Here is a 25,214-nt window from a genome sequence, read left to right on the forward strand (position 1 = left end):
TAGAAGGAAGAGGGAGAAAAATTATTCTCCTTAATCTCTGAGATAAGGACAAGAAACAGTGGGCTTGAATCGCAGTAAGGGAGATTTAGGCTGGACGTTAGGAAAAACTTCCTAACCATCAGGTTGATTAAGCACTGAAATAAATTGCCTTGGGAGGTTGTAGAATCTCCATCACTGGAGATATTTAAGAGCACGTTAGGCTAACGTTGGTCAGGGACAATCTAAATGGTGCTTGGTCCTGCTCGGAGTGCAGGGGACTGGACTTGGTGACTTCTCGAGGTCCCTTCCAGTTCTAGTGTTCTACTCGCTGTTCAAATGGGGCTGGCCAACGATCACCTTGTGCATCCATTCAGTACCTTCACACTCCATCTAACTGCCTGTAAACGCAGAGTTTGCCACTGGAAAGAAAGGCTTCTGGTGAGTTTTCTAAATTAATCGGCTGGTTACCGGAAAGCATGGGCCCACAAAACAATGCAGGCTAAGTAAGGTGCTGGAAAACACAAAACATTACTATTAAGCCAAGGAGCTGGGCAACCAACTCCAGGCAGAGAGAAGGACTGGAGAGGGATAGTGCTGTAGCAAGAATTATTGGGAGAGGGCAGGAGCTTTTGATCCTGCTTTGCTCTATCATTAACTGGATGGGCCTGGAAGGTTTCAGCCATGGCTGCCCTTGTTTAGCTCAGTCTGGGACAATTTCCTCAACTGCATTCAGTGCATGGCCTTTTGACAGAAACTGAAAGAAAGGATCTGTTATACTTACAGTAATGACACCCTTCTCCTGCATCCGGCCTGGCGTGTCGTGCAAGTCAGCAAACTGCACAGCTATCTGATGGTAAATGGGAATGAGGAATTCCTCCCGTTCCTTCAGCTTGGTCTCCAGTTCCTTCCGCTCAGATGGGCTGAGCTCTGGGGTGCCTGGAACCAGACAAAGCTGCCTATCAGACACCCTGGAAACCTTAAAGTAGATGTGTGAAAAGAACTATTTGGGGAGACCAGCCCACCTCCGGTCTATTGTCTGTAATCATGTGACATGAACTCAACACAGTGCATTCTGGAGGTGTTCTTTGGGGGGAGGCAGTGAATTTCCTCTTCAGACAGGCGCTTTTGGTTTCCCAGGAGCAGTTGATAATAAGCAATGAGATGTTTTGTTCATGTGGGACTTTGGACAGTTTCACAGCAAACAACGCACACCATGTTCTTCCTGTCTGCATTTTTGTTCTGCTTTCTATTTACAGCTACCTTCCCCAGCTCCTCTCCAGCAATGTCTTTTCCAATAATTCCAGTGACTATAAATTCAGGCACAGGGCTGGGAGTTGAGGGTCTACACTCTAATCTTGGGTCTGCGGTGACTTGCTGGGTGATCTTGGGGCTCAGTTTTTCCAGGTATAAAATGGTAATATTAATCTACCTACTCCACCAGGCAGTTGTGAGACTTCATTAGTTAATGTTGGTAAAGTGAAAATCTACAGCACTCCATTATTGATTATTATCAGCTGACTGCATTAACAGCACTGTCCAAAACAAATAAGGCAACCTCTTAAAAATCCTGAAGTCCTAATGACAGGACAAAATGCTATACATCCATGTGAATCAGTTACTTTCTCAACTTTGCCCTGTTTCGTAATTGGTTGATCCAACTTGGAATTGCAGCTTGTACAGACTCAGCATAGCCACACCACTGAGCTGTGCATGTGAGAGGCTGGGAGGTAAAGACTGAATGAAAAACCACAGGATTAGAGGGCTGTCCTCTCAGACGAGATGCACTTATTGTGGGAGGAACAGCCCAGGTCAAACCTAGTAGTTGTGTCTCCTTCCCATCTGTACTCTGACACAGCCAGGGACAGTGGCACTACAAACACGGGGCTTCCCTACCCAGATATGGACATTCTTAGATGTTGGGTATTCACCGGATCATTTGAGCATATATGGAGGTACAGGTTGAACCTCTCTCATCTGGCACCCTTGAGACTGGATGAGAGAACTTCCCTGACGAGAGATCAATATTGTCTAGCACATTACCAACACTACCATGGCCTTGTTGGGCTCTTAGAAGACACTTAGGGGTAAATTAGAGCTAAATAACAGTACAGAACACTGAGAGCCAGGACTGAGGGGTGGAAACCAACTTTATGGGACCCCAGGAAACTTGGCCACACCCATGATAAGTGGTCATATGGCTACCTAAAATCGTACTGGATTACCCAGTTTGTCAGATGAGAGCGTTCTGGATTAGAGAGGTTCAACCTGTAATTGTTTCTCTAGACATCAGATTAGGAAATAGAATCCTCTTATTATTATCCTTCACATCAAATGGAAAGACTTTGTCACAGATGCAGATCTTTGGAACAGAGCAGGACACGAACCACTTGACGTTCAAATCAAGAGAAGAAAGTAGGGATGGCGAGGCCACACTCTCAGAAAACCATCACCCAGCATAGTCCATCAAGCTCTAGCATGTAACCCGCACGGGACTGCTCACTGACACAGATGCCCAACCTTACATCCTGACCAGAGTGACAGAAAACCATTCCTGCCAAACAGGCAAAAACAAAAGGTCACATCTTAGTGTAGGTCAACCAAGGTTCCTGTCGAAGCTGCAGCCTGCAGCCAGGTTCTGGGTTGGAACAGTCAGCAACATCACCTAGAAAGATAGGCTGAAGTAGATATTCCATTGCAAGATGGGAAGCGTCACCACATACTACATGCAGGCAGACTCCTTATTGAATACTGTATTGATGGAGCCAGGTGGCAAAGACAAATCTAGAATATTGGCTCAGGCCATCAAGTGATTAATAACGCCAGGCTGGGTTTCAACATTCCTTTTCCAATGTGACAGCATTCCCACCTATATTTCTTTTCACGTTTACCTGCACTTCCATGAGGCCTCGTCAAGATCTAGCATTTTTCAGGCTCTGATCAATGCTCCCTAGAAATGGCTGACAAAACAGTAATGCTTGTGCTACACTGGCCCGTCAAACTACTTTAGCAAGAACCTTTCTAAGTGACAGGGAGCTTCTGCTAACATGATTTAAATGCCAGTAAATTAAACCATGATTTAGGTGACGTAGTGACAGGACTTATCCCCTTAAATTAAAAATGTCTCAATGAATGTTTTAGTTTCCTAAAATTACAGACAAACAATGACCAATGTGATCGTGTGCGCTCGTTTTACCGTTTCCTACTACTACCTATCACTTTTCACAATCTCATTACAGAGGCTGCACAAGTTGCATTCAGAGATATTACTAAAGGTCAAAAACATTTTATTCATTTAAGCTACTTGCTGCCAATCCTGGCACACCGTATCACAGTAGATCAGACATGATCTTGGAGGATATGACACCAGATAGGTAAAATGGACACTGTCCCAGCGAGTTCATTGGTTTTTGTTTATTTGCAAGCTTTGAGCTCAAAACAAAACGTTGTCACTTTCAATAAAATTTTAATGTTTGGATTCAGGTGAAAGAAACCAGAAGGACCGATTTGAGCAAGACACAAGGTGGGCTATGATTCTGCCTCAGAGAGATTGGCCAATATTCCTAGATGATGGCTTGAGTTTGCAGCACATCATTGTTATGTCCTGGCAGAAGATGTCAATGCAGAAAGCTCAAGAGCAGTGAGGTGGCTTTGCATTACGTATTAATGGAAACTAGAATTCAATCAAACTTCTTTTCAACTGAGACCTAAAAAGTGTCTCTCTCGTCCCCACAGAGGATGGCTTATTAAAATAATTCGTAACAGCAACCACTCCACCATGGGACAGAGTACCGAAATTCTCCCTTGCTGTCAATGGGCCACAATTACTCTGTGTATAAGCCCATGCAGCTCCTTCGAAGTTGCACTCACTCACACCAGGACAAAGCTGCCCGCAAGCCCAGTGCGAGGACCGCAGGTTAACTAGAACAGAATAGAATCCTAGAACTGGAAGGGACCTCAAGAGGTCATTGAGTCCAGTCCCCTATCCTCACAGCAGTATCTACCGCCATCTAGATCATCCCTGACAGATGTTTACCTAATTTGCCCCTATGTACTCATTACAATGGCTGTACAAGTTGCAGTCAGAGATAATGGGAAATGTTACCATGAAATATATTTGAGGCCCCCTACAAGAAGCAAAGTCACACCCCTGGTTTACTAGGCCAGTGCCCTAACAACTAGGCTACTCCTCCTCCACTTTGCTTCCAAATCCACACACTAGAGGGGCTTGTGCAAAGGCAGGTGACAACACACTAAGCCCAACCTGAGCCAAAACTGCACACTACCAGACGCTCCGCTGAAATGTGGAGGTTTTAGCCTCCCACTGATACTGGGACTTGAGTGAAGGTTGTGAACCTCCTGTACTATGCTCCCAGTTGATTAGATAGCATGTGGGAGTAGGGGGGCATTAAACCTTGTTTACTGGCAATCTGAAACCAGGGGATGGACAAGTCTCACTTGAAGCCCTGGTAAAAAAATAACCATCCTTCACATTTCTACAGCCCCTTAGCCCTCAGGAAAAGGTTTTACAAACATTCATTAATTTCACCTCTCGAAAGCCCTGGGAGACACACAAGCACGGTTATTCTCACCAGAAAGGGAGGCAGAGAAAGGTTAAGTGATTCACCTAGTAACACTGAAGGGCCTGCAATAAGAGCCAGGAGACTTGACTGTCAGCCCCCTTTCTCTAGCCACTGGACAACATTCCTTTCCTTATTGTTGGCTTCTCCGCTAATATTGTTGCTACTCTGTTGGGCTCTATGGGAATGCCACCAGCTTTTTGCTCTTCATTGTTTGTAAAGCAGTGTCAGCGGGATTAAAGGTAATGAAGGGAGATCACCTATTGTTAGGCTGTCATGCTTCCTGGCTGGGTGACGAGGAAGGCAATTGGGTTGGAGAGGAAAAGCAGGATGGCTTGTCACTACCAGTCCTGTGGTCCATACAGTGCCTTATGATTCAGTTTACAAGGCCAAGATTTGGAATCTAACTGGAGAAGCAGCAGGAAGGAGAGCATAGGGACTCCATCTGAAAGTTTGGGAGGGTATTCAAAGCTCATGTTGCCTTCAGTATCACAGAATCGGAAGGTTAGAAGAGACCCCAGGAGTTCATCGAGTCCAACTTGAATCAGGCTCTTACGGAATGCAGCTGACAGACACTACCATGTTCCTTCAGAGCATGTTTGTACTTGATTTTAAAGTTTCTCTGGTCAGATCACCATTGTTTTCACTATTTTGATTTCCCACACAGATTTTTCAGGCAACAGATTAGGACTGTGTCCCCACATAAACTTTTGCAAGATTTTTTGACAGTACTAATAATCTTACTGGGTTTTTTAATGGCCTTCAGTGTAAGCCTTTTACATAATTGTAAATCGTGGAGGGGAGGCTTCACTGGAGAGGCCCCAGTGTTTTATAGCTGAAGGATTTAAGAAAGTGATTGTTTTAAGTTCATGTTTCTGTATACTCCTTAAATGGCGGTGCCTGCACATAAGCCAGCAGCACTCGTATATTCTAGGCTGCCTGCCACTCTCTTGTACAGACAAACCAGCTAGGCCCAGTAACGATTTAGGTGAGATTAACAAATATGTCAATGTCTATTTTCTGCTTAATTTAAAAGCAGCGTCTATAAAGATTTTTGACTTCTGAACCCTGTTCTCCTGAAAGAAAGACGGTAACAATGAGGAGGGGGAGATAAAGAGTGATTATCCTATCATTGATCGTTTGTCAGGAGCATTTCTTATTCACTGGACTATTGTAAAAAGCTAAGCTCTCGATCAATCCTGTAAGCCCCCTGCACAATTAAATATCTTGGAATGGTTTTCTTTCTTTTCTAGCCACATCTTGAGGCCTTGGGGTTTTTCAGAAAGCTGGGGCCTTATTTATTTATTTTTATTTCACAGAAAGAGAAGTCTCCAGTCAAGACTTGTACGCTGGTGAAAAAGGAGGAAAAAAAACCTGAGTGATTCATTTGCACTAAAGAAACAGTGGAACCATCAAGAAACATATAACCAACATGTCAAATGTATGATTATTATAATAGCTGTCAAACAGCATTTTACATCGCTAGAGCTTAAAGCGCTCTAGCAAGGCGCCCAGTAGCATTTAACCCCACTGTTTAGAGATGAGGAAATGGAAGGAAGTGAAGTGACTTGTTTACAAACATCCTGCAGGCCTCTGGGCAGAGCTCAGACAATAACCGAGGTCTCCTGGGCCACAGTTCAGTGTCCTGTCCATTAGGCTACACTGCCTCCCATTACATAACCGATATATATTCTATACTGATTTTATTTATATATAACCTAAAGAAGAAACATTCTAAAACTGCTGTACTTAAAGGCAAATGCATTGATACAACAGCTCTAAATGGGCAAGTGGAGCACAAAGCTCTCAACCCTGAGGCCAGGTCTACACTAGATCGTAACGTCGATTGTAGCTTTGCAATTCTAGCTATGGCAATCAAATAGATAGAATCGACTTGTCGACAAGCGACGTACCTGGCTGTCCTCACAGAGGGAGGTGCCTGGGAGAAACTGTCCTGTCAGCCTCCCTTACTCCCCGTGAGCTGGAGGAGTACAGGGGGTCAACTGCTGACCCCTGATAGTCCGATTTTGTGCATTCCCACGAAGCGTGTGAAATCGAACCCTGGAAGATTGACCTCAACTGGGTCGATCTTCCAGGTAGTGAAGACACACCCAGAGAAGATTTGAGCAGTTGCAGAAGGGAAGAAAAACATCAGCATCTAAAATCATAACATTAATGTGAAAGTCTTGCTGAAGAGCTGTATGAGGGCTCCACAGGGCAGTGGTGGCAGGTAAGAAACACAAGTCAGCCTGGGAGATTTAAAAGAAAGACATTTTTAAAGGAGTTAGTGCAGGAGCCAGGAGGGGATGCAGGACACTGTCCCGACAGAGAGGCTGGGACTAATTCTGCTTTGTGGCAGGAAACCATGAATGAGAACTTCGGCAAGGCTTTGAAGATTATTTTACGGTTTTGACCTTTATATATACACGCATGTGCATGTTTGTGTGTTTACACACGTGTGTACGGATATAAACACAGCACTGTTCTGAGCACACCAGTTGGACATCCCAGCACTATATTTATATAGCAGGTGTTACTGTGCTGTAGGCTTCATCTTCTAAACAGTAGCAACAGTTACTAGTTTATAATTCTACATGCTCTTCTGCCCTTCTACACCAAGGTGCTTGAAAACTAGCTTGACAATCAACATGGTATCACAGAAGTAACACTGAAATACAGATGGTAAAAGTAACTTTTCCAGACAGTTACTTGCATGAAGTCCTCCCCACTGCAGAACTGCTGCATGGCTGGTGTAGCTGTGAGAGACACTCCAGCCTCCCGGCACGGACGCTGGGGAGGGAAGCTTCATACTGGCTCCAGCTATGCCAGATCAGAAGGAAGCAAGAGGGGTGTGTGGGAATTAAATATCACAGTGGGGAAGCTGGTTCTCAGTCTGGAGCAGTGATCATACAGGGGTTGTGAGGCAGCCCATGGCACGCCTCCAGGTTGGGTTGGCAGGACCGTCTGCCCCCCAGCCCCTGCACAAAGCCTGTTTACTTTGATTCGGTGGCTGCAGGCAAATGAGTTTCACCTGTAGTGAGTTAGTGGCAGAGCTGATAATATCAGCCAGAAAACCAATTCTGTGATTATTAGACTGGTGGTGTCCAAGAGAAATTTAATCACTCGCCACAGCCCCTCTCCCCCCAAGCCAGGTGCCCTCCCCAAGCCAGATGCTGCCCCCCTCCTGCCAGGCACTGCCCATTCCCCTGACCCCCACAAGCAGGAAGCAGCTGGAGGGGCGCCCCCACACGTGCAGCTCTACAGAGCCGCACTTTCCCACACTATGCTGCCCCGTTTGCCACAGGTGGTGAATGGGTAATGTATTGGACACCTCGGCATTAGACTATCTTCCCACATGGCGCTGCCTTCCCAGGAAGTGGGACTGGACCTGGGAAATGGAGGTGGGCAAGGCACAGCTGAGTTAGCAGAACTATAAAAATGACTCTCTCTGCTCAAATGCAACAAACACTCTGGTGAAAAAGCTGGTGCTCAGCTATTACCACTATCCCACAAAAGGTGCTCGCTCTATTTAAAAGCACTGGGTGCCCTTGGGGGCTGCAGTAACACCCAGTCAGGCTTCCAGGTGCTACCACAAGTTATCTGAGCAAGGCCTTTGTACACTCTTGAGTCTGCAGTAGAAGCTCCTTCACAACGCTGCTTCTACCCATTGCACAGGCAGAGGCATGCATGCTTTATAGCTGGTGATCAGCAAGGAAGACTTCAGAGCTGTTGCCCTCCCTGTACAGACTAATGGTAAAGCCTCGGTGATAAATCTACAGGAGATTTATCCTGTAAAGTGCTCTGATGCTGAATATCAAGTTATGCTCCTGCCCCAGAAGTCATGGGAAGAAACTGCAGCAGAGAAAGCAACATCTAAACTATTTTGATTTGTGCCTCATTAAACAGAGAACCTCTTTTGGCGTAACAAGCCAATGCGTTGGCTATTCCGCCCATGTATACGTCTCAGAGACAGAAAGTGTGAGCCACTGACAGGCATAGTGTCCTGTAGTGATTACAAGCGGCTAGAACATCAGGGCTCAGGCTGCCTTTAATAAAGTTCCTGCCAGATGGAAATGGCTCAGTGGGAGCATGAATCACGGCTTCCCATAACATTTAGTAGCAAAGTGCTTTTTTTTAAATATGACCAGTTTAACAGGTTAGACAAAATGACTTAGAGATACGCTACTGTAGCTTCCCTCTGACTGCAGAAAGCTGGGCAGTTTCTGTATCATTTTGATGGCTTATGGTTTCTCAGCTGTTAATATGGAGGATTTTCTCCTCTGCCCTCAGTGCACAGTCTCGTACAGTAAAGCTTCTCTAGTTGCTTCCCATTGCCTCTTAGAGAAGATGCAGGCCATAGCCCAACCTCCAGGCTTCTCACCCAGCTCCTTCCCAAGGCAGAACTTCTGCGTTGCTAGACACCGCCAAGATGGGGCGAAGTGGCCTTGGTCTTCATAAGACTCTTACTGGTAGTAGTGTCAGGTGGAAGACACTGTGCAAAACAGCATGCTCACTATCACGAAACAGCCATCTCACCATGTGGAGTCTGGGCTAATACAAGCCACGATGTCTGCACAGTGGCTAGGCTCACCCCTAACAATCCAGGAGGGCCTGGCTCCACTTGTCTTCAGGCTAAATAAAGCCAAATGGAGGACCAGTGATGAACACTTGTCCAGTGAACAGAAGCCCTTTTCTGCAGTAGTCTCTGGCTTTGGTGTCTGAACTCAAATTTAATCCCCCTTGCGAACAATGGGCAGTCTGGAAAATCAACCTGGCCTGTTCATTTTTAAGGTGTTTTGAACAACATAATTATTTGTCTATAGAAGAGCAATAACATGCTTGCTACTGGCCACAGAGAGGTGAGAGTGTTCACCTGGCCTACCTGACAATTTGAAGAAAGAACATTAAGGCTTCATCCCCGCAAATCATCTAAACTTGTGGTTAAGTCCATCTCTGTTTGTCAAAGCACACGCCCAAGTCCCATTGAAGCACATGCTTAACTGTGTGCTGAACAGAGAGGGACTATTGAAATGAATCATACAGAATAAATGCTATGGACACACGGTAGCCACTCCATTTTAAGTCTGATTACGACCACCTCAGCTAAGATCCTCAACTACAACAGCAAACATTTCAGCCTGAAATTTCTCACATCAGGAGAAAATTGCCCCCAGCCCCAAGAACAGAGTCTGATGTCTTCTATTACAATGTGCACAAGATTCTGCAACTGAGCAAGCTTCTCCCATATTGCCCTGCCAGAATGCTTCAGCTCTGATCTGCAGTGAACAGCTCTGAAGGGGAGGTCATTCAGGCCCATTCAAGTTCACGGTAATGCAAGGTTTTTGAGCAGTTTTTTTTTCTTCGAAATGTAGCTACTTCCAACCACTTCTGTAAAGAGTCAGTAGGACTCAAGCTGTAAAGGTGCAACATGAAATATCAGTTAAGGTTTTGGATGCTCAAGAGGTTGCTCAGAAATGTCATTCTGCAATTGCAAGGTTTTATTCTGCTATATTTCAACTATTCTTGTTCCTAAGGACTTGCATTAGGGTCGAGTAAACTAGCAGACATGAATCACCACTTCAGGCCCACAACACCTGTAGGCTGTGTCTACACGTGCCCCAAACTTCGAAATGGCCATGCAAATGGCCATTTCGAAGTTTACTAATGAAGCGCTGAAATGCATATTCAGTGCTTCATTAGCATGCGGGCGGCAGCGGCGCTTCGAAATTGACGAGCCTTGCCGCCGCGCGGCACGTCCAGACGGGGCTCCTTTTCGAAAGGGCCCCGCCTACTTCGAAGTCCCCTTATTCCCATGAGCTCATGGGAATAAGGGGACTTCAAAGAAGGTGGCGTCCTTTCGAAAAGGAGCCCCATCTGGACGCGCCGCGCGGCGGCAACGCTCATCAATTTCGAAGCGCCGCTGCCGCCCGCATGCTAATGAAGCGCTGAATATGCATTTCAGCGCTTCATTAGTAAACTTCGAAATGGCCATTTGCATGGCCATTTCGAAGTTTGGGGCACGTGTAGACACAGCCGTAGCGTGCATTAACACACTCACCAGCACTAACTTGCACTGCCTCTGGAGTTAAACACAGGATGTCTGAAGGCAAAAGGGATGTGATGGGATGAACCTCAAAGACCGGGAATTGCACAGCAGCTGAACCTACTATCTTCAATATATGATGGACCAACAGTAGCAACATTAACATCCTCTGCAACCAATCCCCTTCCACATTCCAAGATCTTTCAAAACATGGTTGTTTATCTAAAAATAAGATATAATAAGTAACCTACCAAAACAAAACTTGGAAGAAATACTAGGTTTGTAGGACTGTATGCAAAGTGCAAAACACAATCAGCACTCCCCTGACACTGGTATCTTATATCCCATGAAAACCATACACCTACGGCAATTTCCATCCAACTCCCACTTTCTGGAGAAGGAAATCCAAAGGACAGTTATGTGGGCAGGTGTCAGGGAAGGTGAAATTCTTGATTAACAGCAATTTTTTTGGTGATAGCAGTGTCTGCACACAGAACCAGCTGAAGGCAACCAGTACAACATATTGCCAGAATAGTGATCAACACAGATTGGTGTTCTATATTTGGCAAGTGAAGGACAATCTCAGTTTTACGTAACTGTTGGTCAGGGAAATAAATGGTATTTTGGTTCATTGTAACAGAAAAAAAATGAACAAAAATCTTGAGAAACAAAAAAATCTTATGTTTTTCTGGACCAACTACTATCGGCAAAAGGGACACACTTTTTAGATACACAGAAGTCTTCCTTGGGTTTGGAGAAAGGTAACTAAAGCATCCTAGCAAACTACCAAGTGGGACACCGTCTTCTCGAGTCCACTTAAATGAAGCGAGCAATAAAGAACTACAATGTTAAGCTTAAAAGGTTGTAACTTGCCTGGTGATTTGTACGTTCACCAGTCAGTTTGTTTTTCAAAAGTACATGATCAGTGCACTGGTTCAAATCAAACACACAAATACACAACGGGGAATAACTGGCAAGGTGGCAGCACAGCAGGAATTGAGCTGGGTGTTACAGTGGATCACAAACTGAACATGAGCCAACAGTAGCTGCGTCTACACGTGCACGCTACTTCAAAGTAGCGGCACCAACTTCGAAATAGCGCCCGATGCGTGTAGACGCGTCGGGCGCTATTTCGAAGTTAACTTCGACGTTAGGCGGTGAGACGTCGAAGTCGCTAACCTCATGAGGAGATAGGAATAGCGCCCTACTTCGATGTTCAACGTCGAAGTAGGGACCGTGTAGACGATCTGCGTCCCGCAACGTCAAAATTGCTGGGTCCTCCATGGCGGCCATCAGCTGGGGGGTTGAGAGATGCTCTCTCTCCAGCCCCTGCGGGGCTCTATGGTCACCGTGGGCAGCAGCCCTTAGCCCAGGGCTTCTGGCTGCTGCTGCGGCAGCTGGGGATCTATGCTGCAGGCACAGGGTCTGCAACCAGTTGTCAGCTCTGTGTATCTTGTGTTGTTTAGTGCAACTGTGTCTGGGAGGGGCCCTTTAAGGGAGCGGCTGGCTGTTGAGTCCGCCCTGTGACCCTGTCTGCAGCTGTGCCTGGCATCCCTATTTCGATGTGTGCTACTTTGACGTGTAGACGTTCCCTCGCTGCGCCTATTTCGATGTTGGGCTGAGCAACGTCGAAGTTGAACATCGACGTTGCCGGCCCTGGAGGACGTGTAGACGTTATTCATCGAAATAGCCTATTTCGATGTTGGCTGCACGTGTAGACGTAGCCAGTGTGATATAGTTGTGAAAAAGACTAACATTCTGAGATGTATTAACAGCAGTGTTCAATGCAAGACATGAGAGGTAATTGTTCTGCGCTAGTAAGTGTGCGCTGATGAAGCTGCACCGGAGTATTTTGTCTAGTATTGGGAGCCACACTTCAGGAAAGGTTTGGAAAAACTAGAGAGAATCCAGAGAAGAACAAAAATGACAAAATGTTTAGAAAACTGACATTTGGAAAGGCTGACAAAATGGGCATGTATAGTCTTGAAAGAAGACGACAGATGGGAGAATCTGACAACAGTTTTCAAATACTTTAAGGACTGTTATAAAAGTAGAAAGCAATCAATTGTTCTCCATGTCCATTTGAAGACACAACAAGATGTAATCGTCTTAATCTGTAGCAAGGGAGATTTAAGTTAGGTAAAAGGGAAAATCTTTCTACCTGTCAGGATAGGTCAGTACTGGAACAGGTTAAAAGGGAGGTTTCCATCACTGTAGGCTTTTAAGAACAAGCTAGATGCATACCTGGGAGGAGTGGGCTAGGTTTACCTGGTCCTTAGTGGATGGTCCTGAAGTCAATGATTTCTCAAGGTCCCTTCTAGTTATCCATTTCTATGAATCTACAGAATAACTACTGCCTGACTTTTAACTGCTGTGTGCTTTTCCAGACCTAAGTACAGAATTTCAAATAGTTCACATGATGCTATTATTTACCCAAACAAGAAAGCAAAGGTCATAATTTTTCATACGTATGCAGCAAAAATAAAAACAAAAACAAAAACAAAACCCACACCACCAGTATGTGGGATGAATAGGATTTAAATAAACCCCCATGCAAATTTACCTCTGAAAATGGACTGCTGGCTTAATTTATCTATAGCCAGTGCTAGTTTACTGTGGGTTCAACATTGGTTAAGTTTTTGTTATTTGGGAATTCAAGATGGGTTCTGAACCATTTTCAGCAAATGAAGATGAGAACTCAGTCAAAAGTCATAATGATAAGCTGGTCAAAACAGGAGTGCTTGGCCCAGCTCCTGAAGTGGCACACCAGTTTACAGATTTCGTGCTGCCGTAAAAAGTAAACTTTGTCGTGTGGAGGTGGGCAGAGTCCCCACAGAGTAACTGTAAAAGAGTATATACATACAGACCCCTAAATACAGTGTCCAACTATACCTAAAACTACACAAACACTCAGATACACACATTTATTATAAGGGACCGACTGAAGATGATGATCTTATCATAAAGTCTGCCCACGATGAGATCCTATTGCAAAAATAATTTTTTCTCCCATTGCACCATGAGATAAACATTTTGATACAGCAAACAGGAGCAATTTAGGGTCAGGTCCTGCCTTTGGAAGCCATTTTGCCATTGCCTTCAATTAAAACGGGACTGTGCCCCTTGTATTGCACCTTATACTTACTGCCTTCCAGGTGGTAATAAAGAACACGCTGCATAACGAAGTTGATTTGCTGTAGTTTTTTTTTTATCCTAAAATGTTCTTCCATGTGTTAACTGCAAACAACGCAAATGGAAACTGAATACCTCTATTCTTGTAACGGAATACTTACGTTCTTCTGAAGGCTTGCTGCTTACACTGTCCATACATTTCTGTGTGTTCATAGGTCTCTATGGCTACTTCTAGAGAACCCAGGCATCCTGGAGGACTGGGATTCCTCCTTTTTCCTGCCTCGTTGCTCTGCAGCATATGCCGACATGTAATATAGCGCAACACTGAATGGCATTTTAATAAAACATGAAACTAATGAAGATTTCGGCAACAGTGCTAGAAAATTGATAATGAGGAGATTTATGTCAAATTATTCAATACCTGTCATCCATCTCTGTCCCTCACACACATGCAGGTCAAAAATCCAGTGTCTGAAGGATCCTTGAGTGCAAACAGAAGTGTCATTGTATTATGTACCCAGCCCTCTGCACCAGACACGCATATGGGGAGATCTTCCCTGGGTGCTCAGCAGGTCCACAGAAATGATGACAGCCATTCAGGGGTTAAAGAGAGGCAGTGAACCCCCCAGTTAATGAGTAAGAATTCAGCAGGCAGTGTAAGATAAATGGAGCTTTCTCTGCTTCTGCTGGAGTCAGCATGAACTGCGGCCCCGCGGCTTGTTTGTGGCAAATGGAGTGCGCGAAATATCAAAGGGCAGTGATCCAGAAGAAGACCGACTTTGACAAATTTTAAATTGGCCAGAAAGAAAACCCAGCAAAAAAAAAAAATTATGCAATTCGCCGTGTCCTGCAATCTTGCCTTTCCTGCTCTTGTACGGCATTATTGGCTAAACAACAGCAATGATCGCATGATGTTGGGAGCAATTAAGAGCCATCGAAGTGAGATGCTTATCAGTGACTGAAGCTTTTAGGGCTCTCTGTATGTACAGTTGTAAGTGACTTGCTCTTGTGTTGCAGTCATTTTAATTAAAGTGTATGGAGTAATTATCCTGTTTAGAATAAGGGGGAAATAAAGAACAGACTCCCCCGCCACGGTCTGCGTTTGGATTTCAGAGAAACTCTTCTAGGAAAGCGTTTGCCTTTTATCTCCGTTATCAAAAAGATGGTGCAGAGGCTGATAGCCAGTGTAATTTAGGATTGTTTTCTAATAGCATCAGATGGAATGGAAGAGATTCAGTACTTGAGATCAATGTAACTGACATCAGCACAGATGAGCCACACAACAGAAAATTCATAAGGACAAGAAATAAAATGACATTTGTAACTTTCCTCAGCTGCTATGAGATTAAAAACCAAACGGTGACTTTTGGTCAAGGCCAGAGTCTACGCATGCTTGGGACTGGACTAATTTGCCAGTGTTGTGGATGACAACATGATCTGTGCGGGATTTTGTTGTTAATTTCACAGACATGGGACTGGTCCTGGTGCTGCTGTGGTAAATATTCTCAAACTGGTGCACCTGCAGCAGTGCCATTTATCTGAATGCACAAGGGCTGACTGTTCAGCGTACATTCTTCTCTAACTACACATATGATTTTCCCTGCTCTTCAACTCTAGAGACTCCCATACCAGTGGGGCAGAGCTTCCATCAAGCACAAGGAAATCCACAAAAATCACCTCCCCAGTAGTGTACCTACGAATCCTGCCTGGACTGATGTGGTAGAGAATTCAGCTGTAGCCTTTAAACTAAGCAGCATAAAGCACTGCAAGTACATCTACACTTGCTTCTGCGCCACGTTCCCAAGATCCGTGGAGTCAGGTTTATCTATTCATCTCTAAAGGGACACTGTCAAGTCAAATGCAGCCCAAAATTCAGTGTGTTTGAAAATAAGCTTTTACCAAACCTAAGAACATTAGAAATTTGCATTTCAAACCTATGGAACCAATTTATTTGAACAAAGATTCAAAGTGGAAGTGGTTAATCTGCTTTCCCAGCAGAAAGAAATGCAGAAGATCAACAGCACAGTGAGAGCAAACTAAATGACATTTTAAAAATTCTTTTGTTTTTTAAACAAGGTTCAGAATGTCATTTGTAACAACAGTAAGGATTTTTTTAACTTCAGTGCTGTCCCTTTCCCATTATTATTCTCTTCCAAAGACATACCAGAGTGTTTGTTCTGTTATAAATTTAAAAAACAATGAAAAACATTGTTGCTATTGCTGCTGTTATATCAAACATTTACAAAGAAGTTTTCATGCTGCTGGATCCCAAAAGGCTTTATAAATGTAAAAAGATATACAAACCATGTGCACCAAGAAAACTTCCTCCACTACTAAAATATTGCTAATTCTGGGAATGACAAGCAGCTTTTGAAGAGTATGATATAGTAATCAAAGATAATAAAGAACTATTTAAAGAGCCCAATCCCCTACCAAAGAATGTATCTGATATTAAATTGATATTGTTGATTAGTTTGTACTTTGCTTATCAGGTTTGTAACATGCTTTGGGACCACTTGAAATTAGAGGTACTATAATCATATAATGAACATTTCAGGTGGCGGTCACAGCAAAGTGATTGGGCATTTGAAGTTAGGAGGAGAATAGTATTTTATTCAGTTGTGACTGCACAGGGGATTTGTGTAGGTAGCAGTGTTCCCTGTAAGCTGAGCTCTTGGGCGGCTACCCACGAGAGATTCAAATGCCACCCTGCTGATTAGCAGAGCACCCCCAGCTGGCAGCATGTGTTTCTCCTGATGGTGCGCATCTGCACATGTACATGGATGGAAAAAATGAAGTCAGCTACAATTAGCGGAATTAAAAACAAGCCTGACACTAGGCTTAACCCAGAGGTCACAAATATACTGGACCAGATATTTGGTTATGCCAATTTTATACCAGTTGAGGATCTAGCCCACGAAGTTTTTAGTGAGCTGAGCATGCTTTGAGATTTAACCTCAGGATCAAGACACCTTCACGCTTGTTTTTTTGGGAAACTCATCAGTCTGTTATTTAAAAGAAAGAGCCATTGGCTTTAAAAGATACCATAAAAACCACACTACACGCTGAATGCATGTGAAAATTAAAAAAAAATCATTCTTTGCAAATACTTAAGACTTGTCTCATCTTGTATTTCTCCCAAATTGAATGTGAGTAAATAAAAATGATCATTAATTTGATAAAATGACTCAGTGCCCCCTTTCAAAGGTCCATACACATTCATTAGCTGTTAGCTAACTGGATCATGATATGCCAATAATACAATCCAGACATACCTAGTCGCTCTGCCAGACGACTGTAGATTGGATCCACCCGTCTCATTGTTTTCACCAAATCTTTCTTGCGGAATTTGATTTCTACCGTCCCTTCTGGCTCCAAAACTCCTCCTCTGATCAGCGATGTTAAAAGAGACAGGAAATATATTTTCAGATCATCAGATAAGGACACACACACACACAAGTGGATCAGTATCATTTGTTGTCTAGAAAGCACATAGGCAAATAACACCTTTTTTCTTTTAAACCCTAAACTGAATGTGCGTAGGAAGTTCATAAGCCTTATAGAAATGTATCAGGCTAATATGATTTGACGCAATTTGGTATCAACAAATGACACTTGGAACTCCTATGGCTCCTTCAACTTCGGCTCCAAAAGCCCTTTCAGAGGGAGGTGAGTTTTGTGAAAATTTTTTATTACCAAAAAAAATCTCATTACAGAAGCTACAAGCTTCCCAAGTTGAAGACACATGATTTGGGACCTTAGTCTGCCAATGAAGATAGGAGCTACCTGAAGTGCAAAAGAGTGAGAGAAGAGAAAAGAAAGCTCAGCAGAGAGGCTCTAAGGCAGGGGTCAGCAACCCGTGGCACAGGAGCCAATTTTCATCAGCACGCGAAGCAGGAGCTCAGTCCCATCCCTCCTCCCCCATGCAACCGGGAGGAGCTTGCTCAAAGCCAGGCCACCTGTGGGTTAAGAAAAGAGCAGCTAATGCTACCAACCACCACCTACAGAGTAAAGCTCTGCATGTTAATTTATTCTTTAATGCAGCTGTTGTAAGTAGGACTATTAGTGACTTTCAAATTTCAGCACTCCGCCTTGGAAAGGTCGCTGACCTCTGCTCTAAGGAGTGGAGGTGGTTGAGGGTGACTGTGCGGCTGAGCTTCAGCATGGGTAAGATCACAGAGTGTACTGTCCTAACAAGTTTTTGCAGCCCAACAAAAGCTCACTGAGCTACACACTGTTGTGCAAAAGTCCTCAATTCTCACATCCAGCAAAGCTGCAGAGGTGGCAAGTCCACACTTGTGCAGCACACTGGGATCAAGCCACAGCAGCAGAATGCTCACCTTTGCATGTAATCACTCAGACTGTGCTCTCAGCATGTGCAGCTGTCAGTGCACGACACAGCTGGGAACATGCTAAAGGAAGCGCAGCCTCCTAGAAATCACAGCAATCGCTTCTATGTGCTGCAGGATTATGAGCTGAGAGGGACAAAAAAAACTCAGAAGTTTTGGCTTGCAGGGGTGTGAGAGAATCTTTTCAATGTCCTTGTCAAGGCTTATCCCCATCCTGACACTCTGAGTGCAGAAAGCGGGGGCCTGCAAGAGACCTTAATGTGCCTTGCTTCTGCTTAAAGGCTTCTCCAGGTTACATATTCTCTAACCCTGGCAGGTAGTTGCCACCAAATGCCTGTAAAGGGTTAAACCTACAGAGAGTGGGTTCTCTGTGGGCAAGCAGCCAAGGGAGCCACTCTCTCTGGGTTTAACCCTTTACAGGCATTCACTCACGGCAGTCAGGTTGTAGGGAAGTAAGGGGGTAGAACTGGTCCTGTAAAACAGCGTGACCATTGTTGTTGGGCAAGTCCTTCTAAATGGGATTCCCAGACAGCATTAAAAGGTATGGTAAGTTAACATGTGCAAAGGGATTAAATCATAATGAAGATGATTAAAACACTTTGTCCTCTATAGATCATCCTCCCTGGGACCTCAGGACTCTCTCCGAACAATAATTGGTTGCACCATATGACACACTGATGAGGCATGTTACAGAGGCTTGATCTATACTAGGCAGGTAAGCTGACTGCAGGTACGCAATTCTAGCTATGGCAACTGTGCAGCTAGAATTGACATATCTGGCCATCCTCACTTAGGAAGGTCAACAGGAGAGTTTTGCAAGGAGTACAGTGGCTGGCTGCCGACCCATTAGGTCAATTCTGAGTGTCTCCACTGCATGCATGAAATCAAACCCCGGAAGATTGACCCTGAGCGGGCTGATCTTCCAGGTAGTGTAGACATGGCCACAGACGAACTGAAATAGAGATCAACTGATTTGTCCAAGGTCACAGAGCATCTCTGGCTCTGTCAAACAGATCCAACACCTCGCTCTCAGTCCTAGACTACAAGCCCATCTAATCACCTCACTTTTCTAGAGACTGGCTTCAAAATTGCCCAAGCAGGACAGAATAGTAGGGGAGGTAAAAAAAGCACGTGGGGATCCAAACTTGGGCCAAAGTGCCATCTACCAGCAGCGTCTGCCTTGCCTTTCCTAACTGAAACTTGCTGAAGAGAGTTTGCACAACCCCTGCCTGCATTAACAAGAGCTCTCATTGTCCTGATCACTCTGACCCTTCACATCTTTTAAAGAGAGAAAAGACAGAGAATTCCCAACTAGGTTTTGAGCTGCAAAGTACAGAAACTGTAATTCTCCTAACTCTAGATAGCGAGGAGAAGGCTGTAGCTTAGTGGTTCCCCCGTGTGACCTTTCCACTTGTTTGTCTATAACAAGAAAAACAGGCCACCTGGCAATTCTTCCTGGAAGACAATTCATCAACCATGATACATATCACGGGAAAGAGAGTACATGGGAATGTTCAACAGAGCCCTTTAAGGGTGTTCTAAATTTGCGATTTCAACTCCCAGTTACTTGGAATGGCAAAATTCATGGGCAGATGCCCTACATTAAAAAGAAGGTGCTTCTTTCAAGGAACACGTGCCAAGGCGCCCAAAGCTGATCAACTTTTGGATGTGAATTAAAATTGTGCCATATTCCCTACTCCAGGATACAATGCACAGGGGGTAAAAGCTGGTTACTTGGTGTGAGAGGAATGATTTAGCCTGTGAATAAGCAGAAAGAGATGGGTGAACATTGAACTAATGTGTAACTGGACAGGTTGCATGCACGCTTAAAAAACAGAGGAAAGCTGCAAGGAGATTTACAGCTGCCCCCACTTTTGTGAGTGGACTCTACAGAGATACAGCTGTAGAATTGTGTAACAGGGATCATGTAGGAATAATAATGTTATTGTCACCTTCAGACGTTAGTCTATTTTCCAATCTGCCTTGCTATTTTCATATCACATAGCTGACCGGATCACATAGATTAAAGACAGAACTCTAATATGGTCAGGTTTTCTGGAGTGTTTGAACTGCTTAGCTCTTCCTTTCTGCAGCATAACCTCACCTATGCATTCCTTACCTTGACTGTCACCAGTTAAACTCCTATGATAGGAGCATGGCATTGTGTCCTCATAGTTTAACCTGTTTATATTAGTCATTGGTAGGCAGGATTGTTACACCTCCTCAAATCAGCCAGTATCTTTATCTTTTTCCCATGAGCCTTGGGGGCTTGTTGTTAAAAAATCACTTCCAATCGTTCAGTTTTACACCCAGGAATAACTACTATCATGGGTTCCTCTATTCATGTTGAACTTTACAGGTATGTGAACAATAGCTGCACAGGTCAAGTTTTTCAAAATGCAGCAGTATGTATTTGTGCTTGCAAATTGTGGCCACTTATTTCAAAGTGGAAAACTGTGGGCGCAAAAATCAGATGGTAAGGTAAAGCCTTTGTGTCAGGGCCTCAAAATGCTTTAAAACCATCCCCTAATGAAGTCCTGCGCAACATGCTGGCTGCAGAAAGAGAGAAGTTAAGGGACTTGACAAAGGGGAGGGAGTCCCTGGCTGAGCCAAGAATCCAGAAGTCCTTATTCCCAGTTCTTGCTCTAACCACTAGACAGTTCCTTCCTTCATGTTTAGTACAGCCACAAAGCAAATCAAACTGCCTCCTAAATGGTAAGAGCTAAGAACACCAAATTCAGCATCCAGCTTCCTCTTACCATAACTTAAATGAAGGTAAGGACCAGGCTGTGCTGGGGAGGTGGTGGGGAAAGGACTGAAGTTCCCCCATCCCCAGATTTGTTACTTGCTGCTCCCCTTCCTCATTGTCAGGGAACGAGGGAAAAGTGCACAATTTGCTGCATTTCTCACTCTGGCTTGGGGGTGGGGCAGGAGGCAGGCGAACTGGACACTTTGCTCTCACTCCCTCACAAGGATAGAAAGGGGAACAGCAAATGGTTGGAAGTGAGAGGCGCAGAGCAGAGTGTTGGGGTGTGTGTGGAGGGGAGGAGGAGTCAAGTCAGGAGTCACGGTTGGAGTCAACAGGAGCTCATTGGTGCAGGAGACAGGGTTGGGATGAAGAGGGGCTCAGGGCAGGAGGCATGGGGCTGCTGGCTTTGAAAAACACAATCATTTAAATAAAGCATGTACATTTTCCTTTTACTTTTCACTTCCTCTCCCTGCATTATTGTCTTAAGGGCCTGAGCAACGCCAGGTAAATTTGCTAGTAAGAACATAAGCCAAGCACTGAGACTTGTCTTATGACAACAAAACAGTGGGTAATTGACTTTGGTATTCTTGTCTTGCAGCAGAGTACAGAAACAAGTAAAGAAGTGAGTTGCTTTACCTGCTGTCTCGATCGGCATACATCTCCATGTGTCGGGGATTAATGGTCGGATCAATGACGACCCAGGATCCTCCTCGCAGCTCAGCTTGGGGCGGGATGTAAACTAGCACTGGCTGTCTATATTCTCTCAGGCCATCCACAATATAGGCGCCAAACTTCAGCACCTGGTCATACATGTCTGAGAAAAGGACACCACAGTTTTAGTCCTTTATCCTCCTCAATCTTAGGCAAATCATAAAACAACTCGTGTTTCTACCCTTGGAGTCCTACACATCTCCCCTGAGCCCCACTCTACAAGACCTAAAGGGAAGCACTTAGGTTTGCAAAACTGGACTGGAGTGTCTGCAAAGAGGCAACTATTTGGTGATATCCAGACCTCTCTCCTGTCTCAGGCTCATCTGGGCAGACTAAAAGGACAACTATTTGGTGATATCCAGACCTCTCTCCTGTCTCAGGCTAATCTGGGTAGACTAAAAGGACAGACATTCATTCTCATGCTGTAAGACCTTTTCTGAATCCAAGTTTAGCTGCTTCAGTCTGGAGTTCAAGATTTGCTTCATTCCTATTATATCCAAATCACTTTACAGACCCTTATTCTGGGCCTTCTGCTTGACATATTCTAGCCTAATAATGAGCCCTACAAAAGGATCTAAACCATGGTATCCGAGCAAAGTCAATAGGTATTTCTGGGTGCTCAGCAATTCTGAAAGTCAAGCCAGACAGAAGCCTTAATACAAATGTAGGTGTCTAACTTTAGATCCTCACATTTGAGAAGGTTGTCCCCAAACATTTATTCACATAAAATCTAAAGAGCGGGCATGTGTGTGTGGCAGCACAAACAGCAATGCATATTTTGAATTTCACCATCAAGAGTGCCGCTACTTTTTCTTCTCATAGTTGTGAAAAATATTGCCCTCCTTTTCTTAAATCAAGAGCAGCTGAAGGGGTTTTTTCAAACTCAACAATAAGCTACAACCCTAGATAGAGACAATGCCTGGAAAATGCCAGTGCCAGACGTGATTTAAAACAGGTGAATAATAGGACATAATAGGAGTTTATCATGGAAACCATTAGGCTTCCAATGCACATCTTGTTACATACAGAATCACTGACTCCAATATGTCAGAGATGGAAAATACCTGCTAAGATCATCCAGTTAATCTCTTTGTCAATGGAATACATCTTCCAGTGCTTTTTAAGGTTTTGATTTGGAAGTCCCAAACTTGTATATATCTCCTGCTTCCTCATGGACACCATTCGACAGCCTCACGGATGGTTTTATCAGGAATTTTTGAATGGTGTTCAGCATAGGATTTCCCTTGTTTCGTGTCCGACCACTACTCCCTTTGTCACGCCATATAACCTCTGCCTCTTCTTGGTGCATGACTCCTTTAACTACTCGTAGATGCCTTAGTCGTTGCTTAGGCAACCTACTAAATACTCACCTCTTTCAAGTATTTCTCTTCTATTTCAGTCCCACCCAGCCCTTTGATCAGTTTTGTTGCTCTTCTCGGAACTTCCCACTGGTCAACAACTCTATAGCTTCATAATACCCCAAAATAACTAGTTTTTCAGTTCAGGCTGCAATAGAGCAATAAAGCAAGAGAAATTACCTCTCTGCTCTGTGACACGATTCTTTACCTGCCAAAATCATACTGGCCTTTTGTAAGAGTCATATATGACACTATATGCTCTTATCCAGCTTAGGTTCTTATAGAAGTCCCATCACTGAAGCATCTGGGTCACCTTACCACTTTTAGATGCATTTATATTCACAAGAGCCCAGGGAGGAAGAAAAGCACCAATTTGCAAAGGGAAACTAAGGCAGACACTTGGTGTTTTGCCTTTGGTCACCCAGGAAGCTTGCGGGAAGAGTAGAGAGTTGAAAACAGGCTTCAGAAGTAACAGACTAGCACCTTCACCACTGGGCCTCTTGGTCCTCTCATTGACACCCACAGATCCACCAAAACACTCTCCCCACGTGTAATGTCTCTTCACCGAGACCATTCTCTGACCACCCACAAAAAGTATCTCACAATCCAAATGCTGACGAAGAAAAGAATACACACATTAATATACATACATGTTGAGAGAGTGGGAGGGGAACAAAAACCCAACAACACTCCCAACTGCCCAGAGAAAAGAAAGACCTTGAAAAAAGTGACAAATTTATTACTAATTACACAATTACTTTATTATATAGTGCTAGCAATAAACCACTTGAAGTACTTTCGGCTAATTCTAGTGCTAAGAAAATAATTGCTTGATTCAAATTATTTTAACTGAATTAATTCTTTACTCAACATTTTTTTAAACTAATCCTACATAATAAAAGGGTTGTGTAATTAGTGACTCATTTTTCACCCCTGCCAAGAGCATATATCTTACTTGGAGAAAATGTGGGGGGAAGGGAATACCTCTTGTTCGGACTGCAGAGGTGAAAGCAGAACGGAGAGAAAGAGTACTCTATGCACATTGAGGACGGGCTATGTGAAAAGTCTCAGGCTTGGTTTGCCCCAGGCAGGCAAGTTGATAGCAGATATGTGATTCTAGCTACAGCAATTGCCTCATGTAGGGTTTGACTGAAGAGGTCAGTGGAAATTTTGCTGCTCTGAATGCAAGGGGGATCAGGCCTTTAAACCACACAGAGGCCTGACCTTCAGAATAAAGATTCCTTCTCTGTCTCTGACCTGACCTTTTCGAACCCATGCATTATGTATATGAAATACGAGAGCACTCATTTCTCCTGTAACTGCTTTAACTTGATATTATTCATCATGCAAGTTTACATCAAACATGTGAAGACCATTTACCTGCATCTGCCACCCATCCAAAACTCCCACCAAGATAACTGGATGCATTCCTTGGGTTTGAAAAATTCCCACTAAAGCCAATGGATCTAACACGGTGCAAACAAAACACACTCAGATTCAATAGTTTAGTGCCCTTGCAAGCCAAATACTGGGAGTTTGGGGTCCAAGAAGGACGTATGATCTTGCCCTGTCACGTATTTATGTTTTTCAAATGTCCTAACAATGATCTATCTCCACAGTTTCTTTGTATCCGATCGGATGTGTATGCAGTCCCTGCATTTCTTTTGCTCACAGTGAAACATTTCAAATGTTTGCCAAGACTCTGTCTGGTGAAGAATGGAAGAAAATGACACACCACCTCATTCTACTTGTTGGAGCTTCACTTCAGCGCTCCCCTTTACAAAGGCCTTGTTGCCTCTTCCCCTACTAATTGGCTACAATTCTTCCTTGGGAGGCTACAGCTAATGTGCAATCCACCACTAGACATGTGAAGTAGGGATTATTGTTTCCAATGTGCACTACTTGGCACCCAGTGTTGAATTCCATCTGCCACTTTTGTTGCCCAATGACCCACTTTTGTGACATTCCCTTTTTCCAGATCATGTATGACTCTGCTGAATTGCACCAGTCCTAATATAGCCCCCTGGGGAATGCCACTTTTCACAATTTTCCATTGTGAAAACTGACCGTTTATTCCTACCCTTTTGTTTTCTGTCTTTCATCCAATTATGGATCATGCAAGGAGCTTTCCTCTGGTCCCATAGCTTCTTGGTTTCCTTAGGAGCCTTTGGTGAGGGACCTTCGCAAAGTCTTGCTGAACATCCTGGTAGGCTTGGTTGATAAAGATCACTCTGATCCACATGCCTGTTGACTCCCTCTAAGAATATCAGTAGCTGAATGATGCATGACTTCCTTTTACAGAAGCTATGCTTGATT

The 25,214-nt window shown here is 44.1% G+C and overlaps 1 protein-coding gene across 1 annotated transcript in view; it reads right to left on the reverse strand.

Moving 5' to 3' along the window:
• The window catches only part of ACACA (acetyl-CoA carboxylase alpha), a 248,727-nt gene that overhangs the window by 14,715 nt on the left and 208,798 nt on the right, over window positions 1–25,214 (reverse strand). The window contains exons 53-55 of the mRNA XM_075013812.1: window positions 21,466–21,643; window positions 17,007–17,119; window positions 761–915 (exon numbers count right to left, since the gene is read on the reverse strand). Coding sequence (XP_074869913.1) covers window positions 761–915; window positions 17,007–17,119; window positions 21,466–21,643 — 446 coding nt within the window. The remainder of the gene's footprint in view (window positions 1–760; window positions 916–17,006; window positions 17,120–21,465; window positions 21,644–25,214) is intronic.

The sequence above is a fragment of the Carettochelys insculpta genome, chromosome 19 (assembly GCF_033958435.1).
Source record: "Carettochelys insculpta isolate YL-2023 chromosome 19, ASM3395843v1, whole genome shotgun sequence".
NCBI lineage: Eukaryota > Metazoa > Chordata > Testudines > Carettochelyidae > Carettochelys > Carettochelys insculpta.